At 38.6% G+C, this 14,962-nt stretch overlaps 1 protein-coding gene across 4 annotated transcripts; it reads left to right on the forward strand.

Moving 5' to 3' along the window:
* The first annotated feature begins 649 nt into the window (after positions 1 to 649).
* scrn2 (secernin 2) lies at positions 650 to 9,882 on the forward strand. Of its 4 annotated transcripts, XM_044113255.1 has the most exons (10): positions 650 to 834; positions 1,494 to 1,656; positions 3,477 to 3,658; positions 3,947 to 4,146; positions 5,181 to 5,396; positions 5,519 to 5,684; positions 5,927 to 6,107; positions 8,362 to 8,518; positions 8,746 to 8,789; positions 9,817 to 9,882. In XM_044113255.1, exons 2-8 carry the CDS (start codon positions 1,495 to 1,497, stop codon positions 8,512 to 8,514), a joined length of 1,260 nt encoding a protein of 419 aa, XP_043969190.1. In that variant the 5' UTR covers positions 650 to 834; position 1,494; the 3' UTR covers positions 8,515 to 8,518; positions 8,746 to 8,789; positions 9,817 to 9,882. The 4 variants fall into 4 exon arrangements, with proteins under 4 accessions (XP_043969190.1, XP_043969189.1, XP_043969192.1 ...); XM_044113254.1 differs by lacking the exon at positions 8,746 to 8,789 and having other exon boundaries at positions 651 to 834; XM_044113256.1 differs by lacking the exons at positions 650 to 834; positions 8,746 to 8,789 and adding an exon at positions 959 to 1,005.
* The last annotated feature ends 5,080 nt before the right edge of the window (positions 9,883 to 14,962 follow it).

The raw sequence follows: 14,962 nt of genomic DNA on the forward strand, positions 1-14,962 counted from the left end.
GACTTTTCTTTCTTTTCCAATAAGCAGGTTTATTGCCAAGATAACGTCCTTAATAAAATAAAATCTGTCATCACATTGCAGCTAATAATCACAAAAACCTACTAATCCTGAATATCAATAATATACAAGTCACCTTCACAATAATTGTTTTAACTTTAAAAAAAAAAATCCTGTTTGGAAAAATAGAGACTTTTGATTGTCATGAGTTTCATTTGTTTTTTCTTTCATTTGAATATCTTTCAGTTTCCACTTGGTTATTCCTTTTCATAGGTTATGCAGATTTGCAAAAACCTATAGGGATTCTCATAAAGTTTGCATTTAATAAGAGAGAGAAACAGGAGTTACTTTTAGTTCTCTTGACGCCACACAGCATGACTCTGCCACTACCATGTTCCACACTGGCTGATTGCAAACAAAGCGTCTAATTGCTTTTTCCCCGACATTGTCTTTCCTCTTGCAGCAATTCAATAACAGCTGCAAGGCTAAAACAGCCGCTATATCACCAGATGCGCACATATCTTTACTTTTCAAAGATTGCACATTTTGTTGTAAACTAGCAGGGATTCCGGCGATAACAAATGCGACGTCAGCTGTGAGTTTGCAGCCAGTAAGAGACAGACCCGTGATAAAAAAGAAAAAGAAAGAAAAGAAAAAAAAAGCTGCATCATCACTGTGAACCGGACTCTGACAGACGATGAGCTGTTTGTGGCCAGACGAGACGAGACCTTTAAGTACAGACCTTTGGATTTCTCGGTCACGTGACTCGGTTTCTACAACCTGCCTATCTTCTCCCCGCTGACCGTCCGCTCCCACCACCGAAAAATTAAAACACAGGTAAATTTATTCCTGCAACTGCACTCTTAGTTGTAGTCTAGTTTTTAGACGCCGTGATCCGACCAAATCCAGCCCCACTCCCTCTGATTTTTAACTCCCCCTCTTATTTCCTGGAAATAAGCAGAGCCGAAGCGACAGCTCGGGCAGTGGCAGCGCAGGGCCTTATCTCTGGTAATAAGCACTGCTGTTCGCAAACAGCGAGCTGTGTTAACACGCCGCTCCTGTCCCTCGGCACACTTTTTCTTTTGCTCCCCCACGCATTATTTCCGGATCGAGAGCGATTCGCCATGGCAAATGCGTGCGAGGAGCGGTAATAAAGCAACAATAAAGGGGTCGGATTTGAAGAGATTACGGTCAATGAAGTGCTCTGCACAAGACTGCCACCTAATCCGTGCGTGATGTTCTGTGCACCGGCTGGAGCGGACTTTCTTCTTCGAGTAGCAGGACGGGTGGGGAACGGAGAGGTCCCTTCCTCTTGACGCCTCACATGCACTTTTTGGTTAAAGGGCGGAGGCTCGCTCATTCGTGCTGGATGTCAAGCACTCTTGTCAGACTCTCGGGGTTGTTTACACTAGAAAGTGCTTATTTGGCATGTTGTAAGCTGCAGCTCCTCCTCACGGTTTCTTTTGCGTTTTTGATTTTGTTTTTTGTTGTTGCAGGATGGCACAGGCTCCCATGTCATGTGACTGTTTTGTTTCTTTACCCCCCGGTTCTCGCGATGACCACGTGATTTTTGGGAAGAACTCTGACCGTCCCCGAGATGAGGTGCAGGAGGTGGTCTACCACCCTGCAGCGTCTCATCCCCCAGGATCCACGCTGGAGGTAAATCTGGCCACTCCTGCTGCAAGCAAAGCGCCCCCTTTCCCTCTTTAACCCATGAGTGTGGGTTGGCAGAGTGGGATCAGAAGGTCATCATGGTTCATTTAAAACCACTACAATAAATATACAGAGGACTGATTTGGATTTACGGGGAGCCAGGCTTGTATTTCAATGAAGTTGTCTTGAACAATAGTTGCACTGGATAATGGCCGCTCTTGTGGCTCAATGCTTTACAAAAGTATTCACACTCCAAGTATTCACACATACCGCCACAACCGCAAACCTTAATGTGTTTTACTGAGATTTTGTTTGACAAGCATTCTCAAAGTATTGCATAACTATGAAGTGGAAGGAAAAGGAAACATGGTTTTCACATTTTTTATGTATACAAAAATTGGAACTTTTATAGATTTCAGCTCCAATTTCCAATATCTTACCGCCTTTTGCTGCAAGCTGTTGGTGCCTTTAAATGGTGGTAATATTGTTGCCAAAGCAAGAAGTAATCAAGAAAACCCATTCACAATTCTTGACATGCCGTAAAGAAAACACAGTACTTTCCACAGCCATCTCCAGCGAAAAACCTCATACTGTGAAATACGTGTCTGAACAGCAACAGCAGAAAAAGTCCCAAACAAACTGAACATACTGCATATTTATGACCATCTACAGTGTTCATAGGTGAAGGCAGTTTAAGTCAATACAAGCGTCGTCCCCTCTCGTCATCGTGTTTGAGATATCAATATGCACATGTCCCACCATCCTCCTGATGTGGTGACGTCAGCCTTCTGGTAGAGTAATTTCAAAACTGAAGTGGCATTTCAGTGCAACCAAAAGTGTCCGTTAATTTCAAACACAATGAATACCTTTCAGGGAATACATTGATGTACAAATGTTAGAACGTCCCATGAAATATTCATTCTTTAAAAAAAAAGTTAAAATCTTCATTCATATAATTGTTTATCATTGGAATGCAGTCTAATTAATTAATTAACTAATTAATTAATTTTTAACTTAAATCTTATTTAACATCAATCTAGAACACCCTAGCTCCAAATTAGCTTAGTGTTAGTGCTTCCAGTAGCCTTCCTGTAGATGTGAGGAACATTTTCCCCACTCCTCAGTTTTGTTGTGAGATGTTTTAGGGGTTTCTACATATAAAACGTGTATAAAGCTACCCGTTCCATCTCAATGAGATCAAAATCTGGGTAATAGCTCTACCCAGGACTTTACATCTTTTATTTCTCAGTTAGTACTTGCTGGAAATACTGGTATGTTTCACCTCACTTGTGATGCTACTACTTGAAATTCTTTCCAGATGGTACCACACTTTCCTCAAATGCCTTTTGATACAGAGGAGAGAAACACTTCTCCTACACATCTTTCAGTCTTTAGGATCGTAGTCTGTCTAATAGTTATTGTGTTGATTTGGTGACATCCTATGACTTTTGTAATAGACTTTTGGAGGCTGATTGTGACTTTGGATGGGTTAAGTTAATCATAAGTAATACTTGAGAGCTGCAGGTTTCAGTTTTGTTCTTGTGTGTGAGGAGAACTAAATCCCTAATAGTCACATGGACACAATCTGACATTTGTCCCACTACAGTTCACCAACATATTTTTTTGTCTGCAAAGGGAGAGGAATTGCCATCTTTGTGCTCTGGATAAAGTACAGTATTGTACTATTTTGCACCCAGTACTTCTTACTCAGTTGAGTTGATTTAGAAGTATTTGGGCTTCTAACTCAACTGTGCAATGTTGTTTAACTTCTTTATAATCAAAGGTTGTTTTTTTTTTTTCTCCTATTAATAATTTTTTTTATGCAGTGCACGTATATCCAGATCCCTCAAGTGGAGAGAACCTATGCCGTCGTCCTCAGTAAACCAGCCTGGCTGTGGGGCGCCGAAATGGGAGCTAATGACCAAGGAGTGTGCATTGGGAATGAGGCAGTCTGGACCCGAGAGCCTGTGGTGCCTGGAGAAGCTTTGTTGGGCATGGACCTTGTCCGGTGAGCTGCTGAAGCATTTTCAAATTACTCTGATTCATTTTGATAAAACATAAAACGTTACCAATGTTGCTTACACTTGGAGGAAGTAATCCTATTTCTGGAGTTGTGTAGATTGTGCAATTTAAACTAAGTAGAAGTGCGGTTCATATCGATTCATAATTGCATAGGAAAATACTCCTTTAGCTTTCAGAGCTGCCTCAAACCAAGAAGAACCACAATCCAAACACACTTTACATAAGCATAGCCCCCAAACCGCATTTCAGTGATTATCTTGGGTTTGATCTTGAGGCTCGGGCTGGAACGTGGTGACAGTTCCTGGGCAGCACTGACAGTCATCACTGGCCTCTTGGAGCAGCATGGCCAGGGCGGGCAGTGCAAGGAGGAACCAGAACCCTTCAGCTACCACAACACCTTCCTCCTGGTGGACCGCAGTGAAGCCTGGGTACTTGAGACCGCTGGGAGACTCTGGGTGGCACAGAAAGTCTCAGGTCAGTTTTTAGAGGGAACATATTAATTTTATAGCCAGAAATCCTACACATTCTTTAAAGTATTAACCACAGATAAGTCCTAATCGACCTTTCCATTGTTCAAATCAGGCCTGTAATTTTGAAAGCATTTTTTTATCAACCAAAAGCTTTTGTAGCCCCTCACCTGTTAAAAACAGGACATGATTACCATATATGGGTGATGACATCATCTGGATTTATACAGCAATTTCAAATTTTTGTCCTGTCTCAGTACAAAATTTTACTTAGGTCAACATGTCACATTAAATCAATCCCCAGATGATCCTCCTGCATAAATTGTCATGATAATTCACTTCAGCTGCATCTTGACAATTTTCCTCGTGCCTGAGCTAAATGAAGGAAAACGTATTTGTAGCTGGAGTCTGATTGCATGTCAGTATTGTAATTTCCCTTCCATCAACCAAATGTAAAGCTTGAGCTTGCAATTTGTATTTAGGGTCAACAAACTAAACTAACTACAGAAAGCCTTGTCAGTTTGACAGATGTGGTTGATAATCTTCTAAAAAAAATGTAAGTGCAAAAACTACAGTATGTTTGGACCTTTACTAGACTTATCACTACTTTAGTCTTGGGTTTGCTTTGTGTTGCACTAATCCCTGGATATGACCTTCTAAATGTTACATCATCATTTTTCAGAAACTTTGAGCTGGGATCTCGGCTGCCTTGCTCTTGCTTGTTCCCTTCCTTTTCAATTATTTTTCAGTTTGAGCAACAAGTCTGAACACAATTGAAAAGGATAAGTTTTAAAATTGATGATGTATGCCCTTTCGCATGCTCTCTCTCACTTTTTGGGAAAATTCTGCGTAAGGGATGAATCTGTGAGGAAGGGATGAATCTGTGAGGTTGTTGCATAGATTGCACATCCTGTCAGGCCAGGGAACATGTTTGAACTTTCTCAGTAATTAGTGAAGCTACTGTTTTGAAGAAAGAAATATTTTGGATAATATTTAAGCCTGTTAATAAAAAAACAACAACATTTGGGTTGTTTTTTTCAGAGGGCGTAAAGAATATTTCCAATCAGTTAACCATCCACACTGAGATCTCAGCAGAGCATCCAGAGCTACGAAGCATGGCCAAGAAGCAGGGGTGGTGGGATGGCCAGGGAGAGTTCAACTTCTCTCAGGTGTTTAGTCCTGAAAACCCTCCGGCCAGGATGGAGCTGGCCAAGAAGCGCTACAAGGGAGGCACAGAACTGCTTCAACAGCACGATGGTAGATTCCCCACAATACAATTTTGATGACTTTCATTCATTATTCTGCAAGTTATGGCGTTTGTTAAAGTGAATCTGTGCAATGAAACCCAATAAAGATGCTGATCACTTTGTGTTGTTCAGGCTCAGTGACTGCAGAGGTCATGATGACCATTCTGAGGGATAAACCCAGCGGCATCTGCATGGACTCTGGAGGATTTTGCACCACAGGGAGCATGGTGTCTGTCCTGCCCAGAGACACTAGCCTTCCCTGCATTCACTTCTTCACTGCCACCCCAGATCCATCCAGGTTTGTCTCAAGCTACGGCAAGAAGCAGTTAGGCTATGTTGGGATGACATGTAAAAGTCTACAGTAAACCCTTTGCACATTTTATTTTGAAATGCAGACTCTTTGGAATCTGTCTAGAAAATACCAAGCTTTGGGTTTGATTTTAAAATGACCCTATACGTCTGCTCCACGTCAGTGTACTCTCTTGTCTTATGAATCTATCGATGTCTGTTTCCCCTCACCAACACCTCACACCTCCTCAGGTCTATATTCAAGCCTTTTATATTCTCGGACTGTCTGACCCCGGTCCTGAGGGTGGTCTCTCCGCAGTTCGGACCGAGCGACCCCGTCAGGAAGCAGCCGCGCTTTCAGAGCCGGGTGGATCGCAGACACGATCTCTACAAGGCCCATCAGGTGGCGCTCAATACCATGGAGACCAAACCGGTGGGGAACGACTTGTGATATTATTAACCTCTTTGACGGAGACCATCTGTGTTGGAAGTTAACAACATCCCTGAGTCACACAGAAATCAGATCTTGGCATTTCAGCTGCTCCAACACAACATAGCAAACATCTTAGCAAAGAAACTACTTTAAATTTGATCTTCAGTTGTATGTTTAAGTGGCGTATTGGCCACTCTAGGCACAGTCTTGAGTAAATCAAGCCCAAGTTTGACAGTGACTGCTAGATAACATTTAAAATTGTTTTGTTTACTGAATGGTTGCTTATGGGTCTTGGTGGGTTAACCAGTTTGCACATTTGTAGCGGCACCTCATATCTATAAATTGTTATTTGGCCTCAATGTTTGCAAACTAATTAGTAATTTCAGAAAAGCTCAATTCTCTCATACTGAATATTGAGTTATGCTTTGATATTATATGTAATGTCTATTTCCATTTATTACGGTTCTGGTTCCTGTTTAACCAGTTTAATCTAAGGAAGCATGACAAATTAAGAAACTTGAAGTGCTAGTAGTGGATAATGTTTACAGGAGTCGCACATCCAAAATTTCCTCACAATAGACAGGAAGCAGATGAGCTAAAATAACTTTATAAAGCAACTAAAAGTATCACTTGTCTAAGAGGGCCATACAGAATGTCTCCAAAGAACAGAGGTTTGTTTTTTTTTGCTGTAGTTTTTTTTAGCTAATGTGCTGTCTGAGATTCAGTGTGTAATTTAGAAGGTAAACAGGTCACAGACAGTCCAGAGCCTCGTTTGGACTGACATTAGTCACCATAACGAGAATCTAAAATAACCCATGCAGTGTTTATTTCATTCAGAATTATCTCATATATTTATTTTAATTTAAAAATGATTAAAAGTTCAGGGACCTAGGTTTGGAAAGATGACCAAGGCAGTATTTGTGTGTATAATAGATTACGATAAAAAGTTGTTTATTTTAAAGGTATCAAATTACCATAATTTATAACATCGCATAATTCAACACTAAAGAAATGCAGGCATGACCTGTGTATTTCTGCGAAAGCAAACTAAAAGTCTTTCCTCTTTAATTTTTTTAAAATCAGTCTTGTTACAGATGGTATTGCTAATTTTAATATAAAGGATAGAAAACTTGAGTGAAGAGCAGTTTCTTATAATATTTTCATTTATTAAGAGAAGAACCCATCTGAGTCTTTTACATTGTTGTCAGGGAATTCTGTCTTGCACTTCCTTGGAGAATTGTAATTTATTCAAGTTGTTAGGTTTTCATGCATAAATGCATCATCATGTTTCTGGACATCATCTTGAGTACAAGTTGTTAATTTGACCAGATCTAACAAAGTCTGTTCTAAAATTCAGATCCATGGTGTTCCTTTAAGCTACAACTGAAATGGCTCCTTGGGAAATAAATTAAAGTTTACCATATAAACCTGCTATTTGACAAAGGAAGCCAGGCAGAAAATATACTCTCAGAAGACAGCAATTAAAGTAAAGCATGTGCAGTAATTAGAAATGAAAACAGGTGTGTGGAGAGCAAAAAAAACCCCCAACAAAACAGGCTTAAGTTAAAAAGGAAATGAGACTGTAAGAAAGCCACCAACTACGAACCCAAATATTTAAACGGCAGATGTTCTTTTACGGGGACTCCAGGGATAAAAGTTTATTTATTAATTTCTTTTACAGTGACCTAAGAGGCATAAGAACATCCACTCAACCAAACATATTTTCCTGCTATTATATCACAGTTTTATTAACACATTTGGAGGCATCAATCTCAGCCTTTTCCTTTTCACAAAGCAGTGCGTTGGTTTTTTACAGCACATCAGTTGTTGAGAGGAAACAGAGATTGTTCAACAACAGTTGTGTTTCTGCTGTTATTAATATTTCCACAGCCGTGGATGACTAGCTGAGTTAGACTCAGAAAGTTTGGTGTTTCTTGATAAAACCACACTGCTTGTAAAAAATAAAAATAAAAAAAGGCAATAGAAATAGATTTTTTGAAAAACAACAATTACAGATATCTAAATGTCAAGTTTTTAAAGAATATTTTTCAAAGATCTCCAACAAATGTGTCAGACCTGGACAACAAAACTACAAATCTCTCTGAATTCACTTCATTTTAACATACAGGAGCTTTACTGTGTTTTGCAGATGAGTCAGATTGCCGCTGGTTCTGTAAGCTTAAACAAATGATTTCTGAGTGCCATCTGACCCAGGTGGTGTTGACACTCAGACGTCTGTGTGTGTCTGCCGCAGGATGAAGGTTTAGCCGTCTACGACATCCTGAGGGATCTGGAGTCGCAGTGTCTGAGCGAGATCTCAGCCATGCTCAGCGGAGAGATACCAGGAGACGAACTGGGGGACCTGTTCTTTGATTGTGTGGACACAGAGATTAAGTTCTACCAGTGAGAAGGTGGGAGGCAACAAGAGCTCTTCTAAGTGTTGAATCTTGTGCATGAATGACTAATTTGGTTTGGTATTCACAAAGTTAAACATTCAAGGTTTCTGTTGCACGGTAAAGAATATTCAAATCTCTGACAATAAAGTTCCTTGTGTAGTTTTACTAATTTTTAGCAATTATTTTCCAAAGAAAAAGAGGAGCTAATCTGGGCATGGCTGTTGTCTTTTATGTTTTAGCAGCATTCCTGCTGTAACACATAAACAAAAGCCACTGGTTAGATCAGGTAAGTATGGCTTGTGATCTTTGACGACATCTTAAGGGATGGTTGGTTGGGGGGGCCTGCGCCCCTTGGTGTGATGTTCTTTTTGTGGCGGTTTGGTCTATGTCTGAGCATGATGGGTTCTCAGCCTGTGTTTAAGTTGAGCTATGGTGGGATTCCCTAATATTGCTCACAAGGAAAAATAGTACAGTGCTCTCCCTCCCTTGGTCATTCTGGGATCCTGTAGGGTGGTGTGGAGGTTGCTGGGGGCTTGTGCAGGAGCCTGGATGCCAGTGGATTGGGGTTCCAGTCTTGTTCTGCACTGTGGGACATGGAAGTGATGCTGAGGCAGCGGTTCAGTGCATTCCTTCTTTATCTGTGTCTCTTTGGTCTGTGGGATGATTCTCCTGTGTGTCACTGACAAACTGCCTTTGTGATGGCTGTATGACTGCTCTGTGTTGTGTTGGTGCCTTTCTGCAATTTGCCCTTTTCTGGTCTTGCACCATTCTAGCAACCTTTCACCTTTAGGAGATTTTCATACACACAATTGCTCAACACAGACACGCAGCTACACACCTACTCATACACAAATAATCCAAATGGTTGAAGGTCATACAAGCACAGACTTGTCTACTTTGATCCAATTTAATCAAATCAATCTTGCAATTAGAATAAAATATTGAGATATACTTTTGGCAACGTAAAGTTGCCCTGGTGCATTTAGGCAACAATCCCCACACCAGACTGTGGAGATGTTTCCACTAGTGTGACTTGTAAATTTTATTTGTGTATCAAAATTATTTTCATTCTTTGTTCTTTATAGCATGTCACCTTTGACTTTTTGTTTCTCGTAGAGCCATATTCTCTTCTCCCACTTATTAAAATAGGATCCAAATGGACATGTGTGTGTGTAATAAACTCTACCATAACCATTTTTATATCAATATCAGCAAATACCAGATTGTTAGCAAGTTTTCTTCAGTGCAGAACTTTTGTCAACTTTCTACTTCTGATCACTAAGGTGTGTTCATGGTTTTGTCCTTTGTTACAGCTCCCTCAAGTGGACACCCCCCAGCACTCATGGCGTGGCAGGATAAGGCCCTGGGACTATTAAAAAGACAAATCTCTTGTGTTTCTTTCTTCGTCTGGTTGGCCACCGCCTCACTTATGCAACCTGCATTTCTGACCCCCTTCCATCATTAGCACAGACTGTATGTCTGAGCTGCATATGCAATTGGAGCACATTTATCATCTGTATCACCCAGGGAGCAATGACTGCACCTTATTAGTGAGTATACTGATGTAGACTACACGGGTGCTCATGTAGAGCTGTGGGATTGTTACACAAATACTCTGAGTAGGCATTTGTTTAAACGTTTGTATGCTGCTGCAGATGAATGAGTGGTCATCTGGTTTGAAGGCTACCCATAGGGAGACCTGTAATAAAGTGCATAGCCTATCCAAAGTGTGTTGTATAGTTTGCTTCTGTTTTTCTGTTTTGGTTCACACCTAAACTAATGATGGGTAGGTAATGTGTTGATCAGTCTGCCAGAATGTTTGCTTAAATAAGCAAATAGGATAGAATAGATTTTCTTTTCCAAGACTGGATTTATGGCAGTTGCACTCTATACTGATTGCAAATGCACTCTCTATGGAACTATTTTAGTAAAGGTGCTACCGGTAATAAACTTCACATTGATCTGGTACATTAAAATATATACGAGAAGTTGATTTTTCAAAATGTGACTCCCAGCAAATGCACCCTAAAGAGCGCTAAACAATAAGTTAAATATCATCTAACTGATGTAAATTGTTTTGACGAACAAAAAAGGACAACCCATGAATTAAAAATAAGGATTTATCACTGTAAGTGGATGCTTATTCAGCTATTTTACAGATATATACATCTGAAAAACATGACTAAAAATATAACATTTCTGTATTAAATATTAAAAATATATAGAATTGTACTTATTTTCACTTGGAAAAACAGAAAATTTATGGAAAAATCTGTGCAATTTTAAATAGCCCTAAATAAAATCCAGTGCAACCAATCACTTTCTGCTGTCTGTGTAAATGTAGTCTGTGTGTAGTTTTATCTGTCTATATGTATATATATATATATATATATATGCACTGTTAGCCTTTGCTGTATTTTCTACAGCTAAATACCGCAAAATGCCCAGTAAAACTAACATAAAACATCTTTACAATTAGTTACTGTAATTTGCATTGCATTATGGGTAAAGGACATAGTATTACAGTAACTTACTGTATGTTTTGAAGTTGCAGTATTTTACTGTTTACACATTGCAGTAGTGGTACTGTATTTATAATGTCTTGCACTGTTAGCCTTTACTGTATTTTGTACAGCTAAATACCGCAAAATGCCCAGTAAAACTAACATAAAACATCTTTACAATTAGTTACTGTAATTTGCATTGCATTATGGGTATAGTACATAGTATTACATTAACTTACTGTATGTTTTGAAGTTGCCGTAATTTACTGTTTACACATTGCAGTAGTGGTACTGCACTTATAATGTCTTTGCGCTGGCCATGTAAGAATTCTATTTGATTTCCAACGGTCATCATAGATGTTTCATCGTGGTTCCCTGTTTCTGTATTTTTACTCCTTTAGTGGTTAACATATTTTTAAGGCAGAAAGAGAGCATGTACTTTTGTTTTTTTCACATCCTAGCTAACATTAATATGCAGTTTATCTGGCTACGTCATCAAGGGTGGCTTCGCTTCCAACGTTTTTCTGATGACGTTTGTTTTAAACTCCGAAGCTTTTTCCGTCCAAGTGCAAGTGCAGCTCTGTCGCCGTGCTGTGGGCTCACACTGCTTCAGCTCTTCGCAATACAGGTAAAAAAACACTTCTTAGAAAACTGTTTGAAGCCAAAACCTAATCTGGAAATGTATATTTTAGATGGAGCTAACGTAACTTATAGCATCATGCTATAATGCTATTAGCATGAGGTGAAAGATAGAAAAATATGATGGTGTTATTTTTGAGCTGGTTGAATTAACGTTAGCTAAGGTGCTAATTTTACCGAAGGTTTTAGCTTGACTTTTGTCGCTAAATCTTCCTCGAACGACTAGCTTTGGGTTGAGATAAGCTCAGTGCTGAGTGTCTGTTAGCATTGTTGTTACATCCTTTGTCGAACAATATAACGTTAACTGATAATTGATCCACGTTTTTAAAAATAACTAATAACTAATTATCTAATTATTTTATTAGATAATAAAATAATCTAATAACTGTTCATTTGTTTAAACCATGACCTTGCAAATGTTAAGAGTGCAGATTAGCTAGGTCAACAAGGATGAATTCTAACTTGTTCTTTTTTTTCTTTTTGTCAGATGACTTTTTTTAACTCCCAAGCTTTTTCCCTCCAAGTGGCTGTGCAGTTCTGTCCTGCTGAGTGCTAACATAGTTTCAACTCTTGAAAAGACAAGACAACAGGTAAAAAGACAGCTCTTCAAACATATTTGAAGCCACAAAATAGTCTGGAAATGTAGAGGAGCAGCTAACCTAATCTATAACTTTGAGCTTGCTACAGCTAGTTAGCCTGCTAAAGTACCATTACATCTCCAACATAGTGTATAAGAGTCTGTAAATGAGGACAAAGGTGGAAAACATTCAAGTGGTTTCTGTTATTTTTGAGTTGGTTCAGCCACAGTGGCAGGTGGACAAAAAGTTAATTTCAAGCCTGGTTACATATAAGGACTGTTCACCTGTTTAAACCATGCTCTTGCAAATTTAAAGTTAAGTCAGTACTAACAGGTGCAATTATGTACAGGTGTAAATTCTGCAGCATTTGTACTTCATAATTTAGAGAATTTTGTAGTCATGTGAAGAAACATCAACACACAGCTAATTATCGGTTTCGTTGTGGAATAGAGCAATGTCCTACTTCCGTCAGAGAAAAAGAAAACATTTCAAAGAAAAAGAGGACTCAATCTTCATCTTGGTTGATGTAATTTTATATCGACTCTTAACTTAAAACACACATCTTAAATCAGAATTGTTCAATTAATTTGTTAAAGGTATCAATTCACCCAAATCACAAACATTTCATTTCATTAACCCATATTGTACTTAGCCATTCAGATACTGTATTTGTGGAATGTAATGCTTTAAAAAATGCATTTAGCCTCACAAACTGTCATTCACATCCGCTGTTTCAGAGTGGTAGCAGGATGTAGGGGTAAAGTCTAGTCTAGTCTCCGGGGTGAGGTTCTCAAAAACCTGTTGTAATCTGGGTGAACTGGCCCTTTAAATATAAATTACTACCAGTAATTCATATTTAAGAGTTTTCCTTTTATGTTTCAAAGGTATCTTCCACCAAGATGTCTGTTGAGATGGAAATGACCTTACCTACAACACCAAGGGTAATCATGCTTGGTAAGAGGAATATTTTCTATCACTATAATTTTTTGTAGCAATGTATGTAATAGTTATGGTAGTCTGTACTTTTACTCACTAGCGTTAGCCTGACAAGGGTTTGTCTATTTTAGGAAATAGCTTGATGTCTGCAACCCGGTGGATGGTCAGTATGGAGGAGAAGGTATTTTTTTGAACCTGAGCAACTACATGACTTTGCCAGCGTCCTTGCTGTCTTTTTTGGGTCATATTATGACTTCAATCTGGAGTATCAGGAGTCAGCATCCACCACGCTGGAGATGATACAACGGTAAGTACTCTACACCAAGCCATTTATGAATTAAATTTAATGACAGTTTGACTGATGATGAAGAACCATAGCTGATTGCTGTATTGTATGTCTTCATTTAAAAAAATACAATTAATATATTTTATTTCTGTTAAAAGATTCTTTGTGAGGATCAATCCAGATGTTGGTACCAAATGCACAGCCAAAGTCAGTACAAGCTGCAAGATGGGAAGTCAAGAGGAAAGTAGTCAGTGTCAACTCCCGGATCACCACCTTCCTCAAACGACTCGCTGAATTTGAATAGAGGACTTCCAACTAGGTAAGTATTTTACCAAATGTTTATTATTTTATTGTCTTATTGTCCACCAACAAAATGACTAAAAGATTGTTATGACATGTTGTATTTCATCGTCTCCTTGGGGACATTTGCAGGGTCTCAATACAGTACGCAATCGTTTGAATTAGTGAAGACTGACTGACTGCTTTTGCCATAAACAATCCAAAAACCTGAAGTGAAGCCAGTCCTGCTCATTCTTTATGCAGCTTCTATTATCACTTCATTGCAATTGATTTTTTTTTATCACCTTAATGCTGCTTTATACCAATGGTTTTATGCATTTGGACATTGTCACTTGACTTAATTTGTCAGCCTTCCTGTCGATTTGAAAATGTAGATAACTTCCTGACCATCTCATGACCTCCCACATCGTCTTATTCTTTACAGTTCAGCTTCCACAAGATGGATCTCACTGATTTTGTTTAATGGAATAAAAGTTCTTCTGATGTAGGAAATGCATCTGATATAACAATATTTATTGATATGAATGTCTACCATACAGTACATTATCACACTTGCACTGTTTTTGTGATGTATTGTGTAACAGTGCACATTTAAGCTACTGTTAACTGTTTTCTGACAATGCAGCCTCTACTGGTTTTTGACTGTTCACCATTTGAATGATATACGTGTTCATGTTGGTGCATACCTGATATGGTACATAAAATTTGTAGTGCCCAGTTTTTTTAGTTGTTCTTTTGTTGTACAGTGTGGAACAAATAGAAAAGGTTATGTAAAGATTGTTACTGTTATTGGATCCAGATGCATTCAAGTGTCCATATTGAATGAAATACAGTTCATATTCAAATGAAGTTAAGTATATTCTATATATTTTTTTAAAGTCAGTCTTTAATAGTTTATGGCTGGTACTTGATGCACACGTTCATGTTGCTACATACATGTGCCATAAAAAATATTGACATGACCTGTAGTGTGTTCTATGGTTTTGTTGTTTTATAGCACATTATATTGTATTGTGACATTGTTCTTTATGACATTGTGAATATATAAATGGATTTTATTTCAACAAATCTGCTGAAAATAAATACCTGTTTTTATTCACAGTACTTGGACTAAAATTTCTTTTGAAATTTTTTAGGTTTATGGTAAAATATTCTTGTATTAAAAAATGTAAACTTTAATTTACAGTAAAACTGACATTATGTTGTGAAACAAGTT

This window comes from Gambusia affinis, linkage group LG04 (genome assembly GCF_019740435.1).
Source record: "Gambusia affinis linkage group LG04, SWU_Gaff_1.0, whole genome shotgun sequence".
In the NCBI taxonomy this organism is placed as follows: Eukaryota; Metazoa; Chordata; class Actinopteri; order Cyprinodontiformes; family Poeciliidae; genus Gambusia; species Gambusia affinis.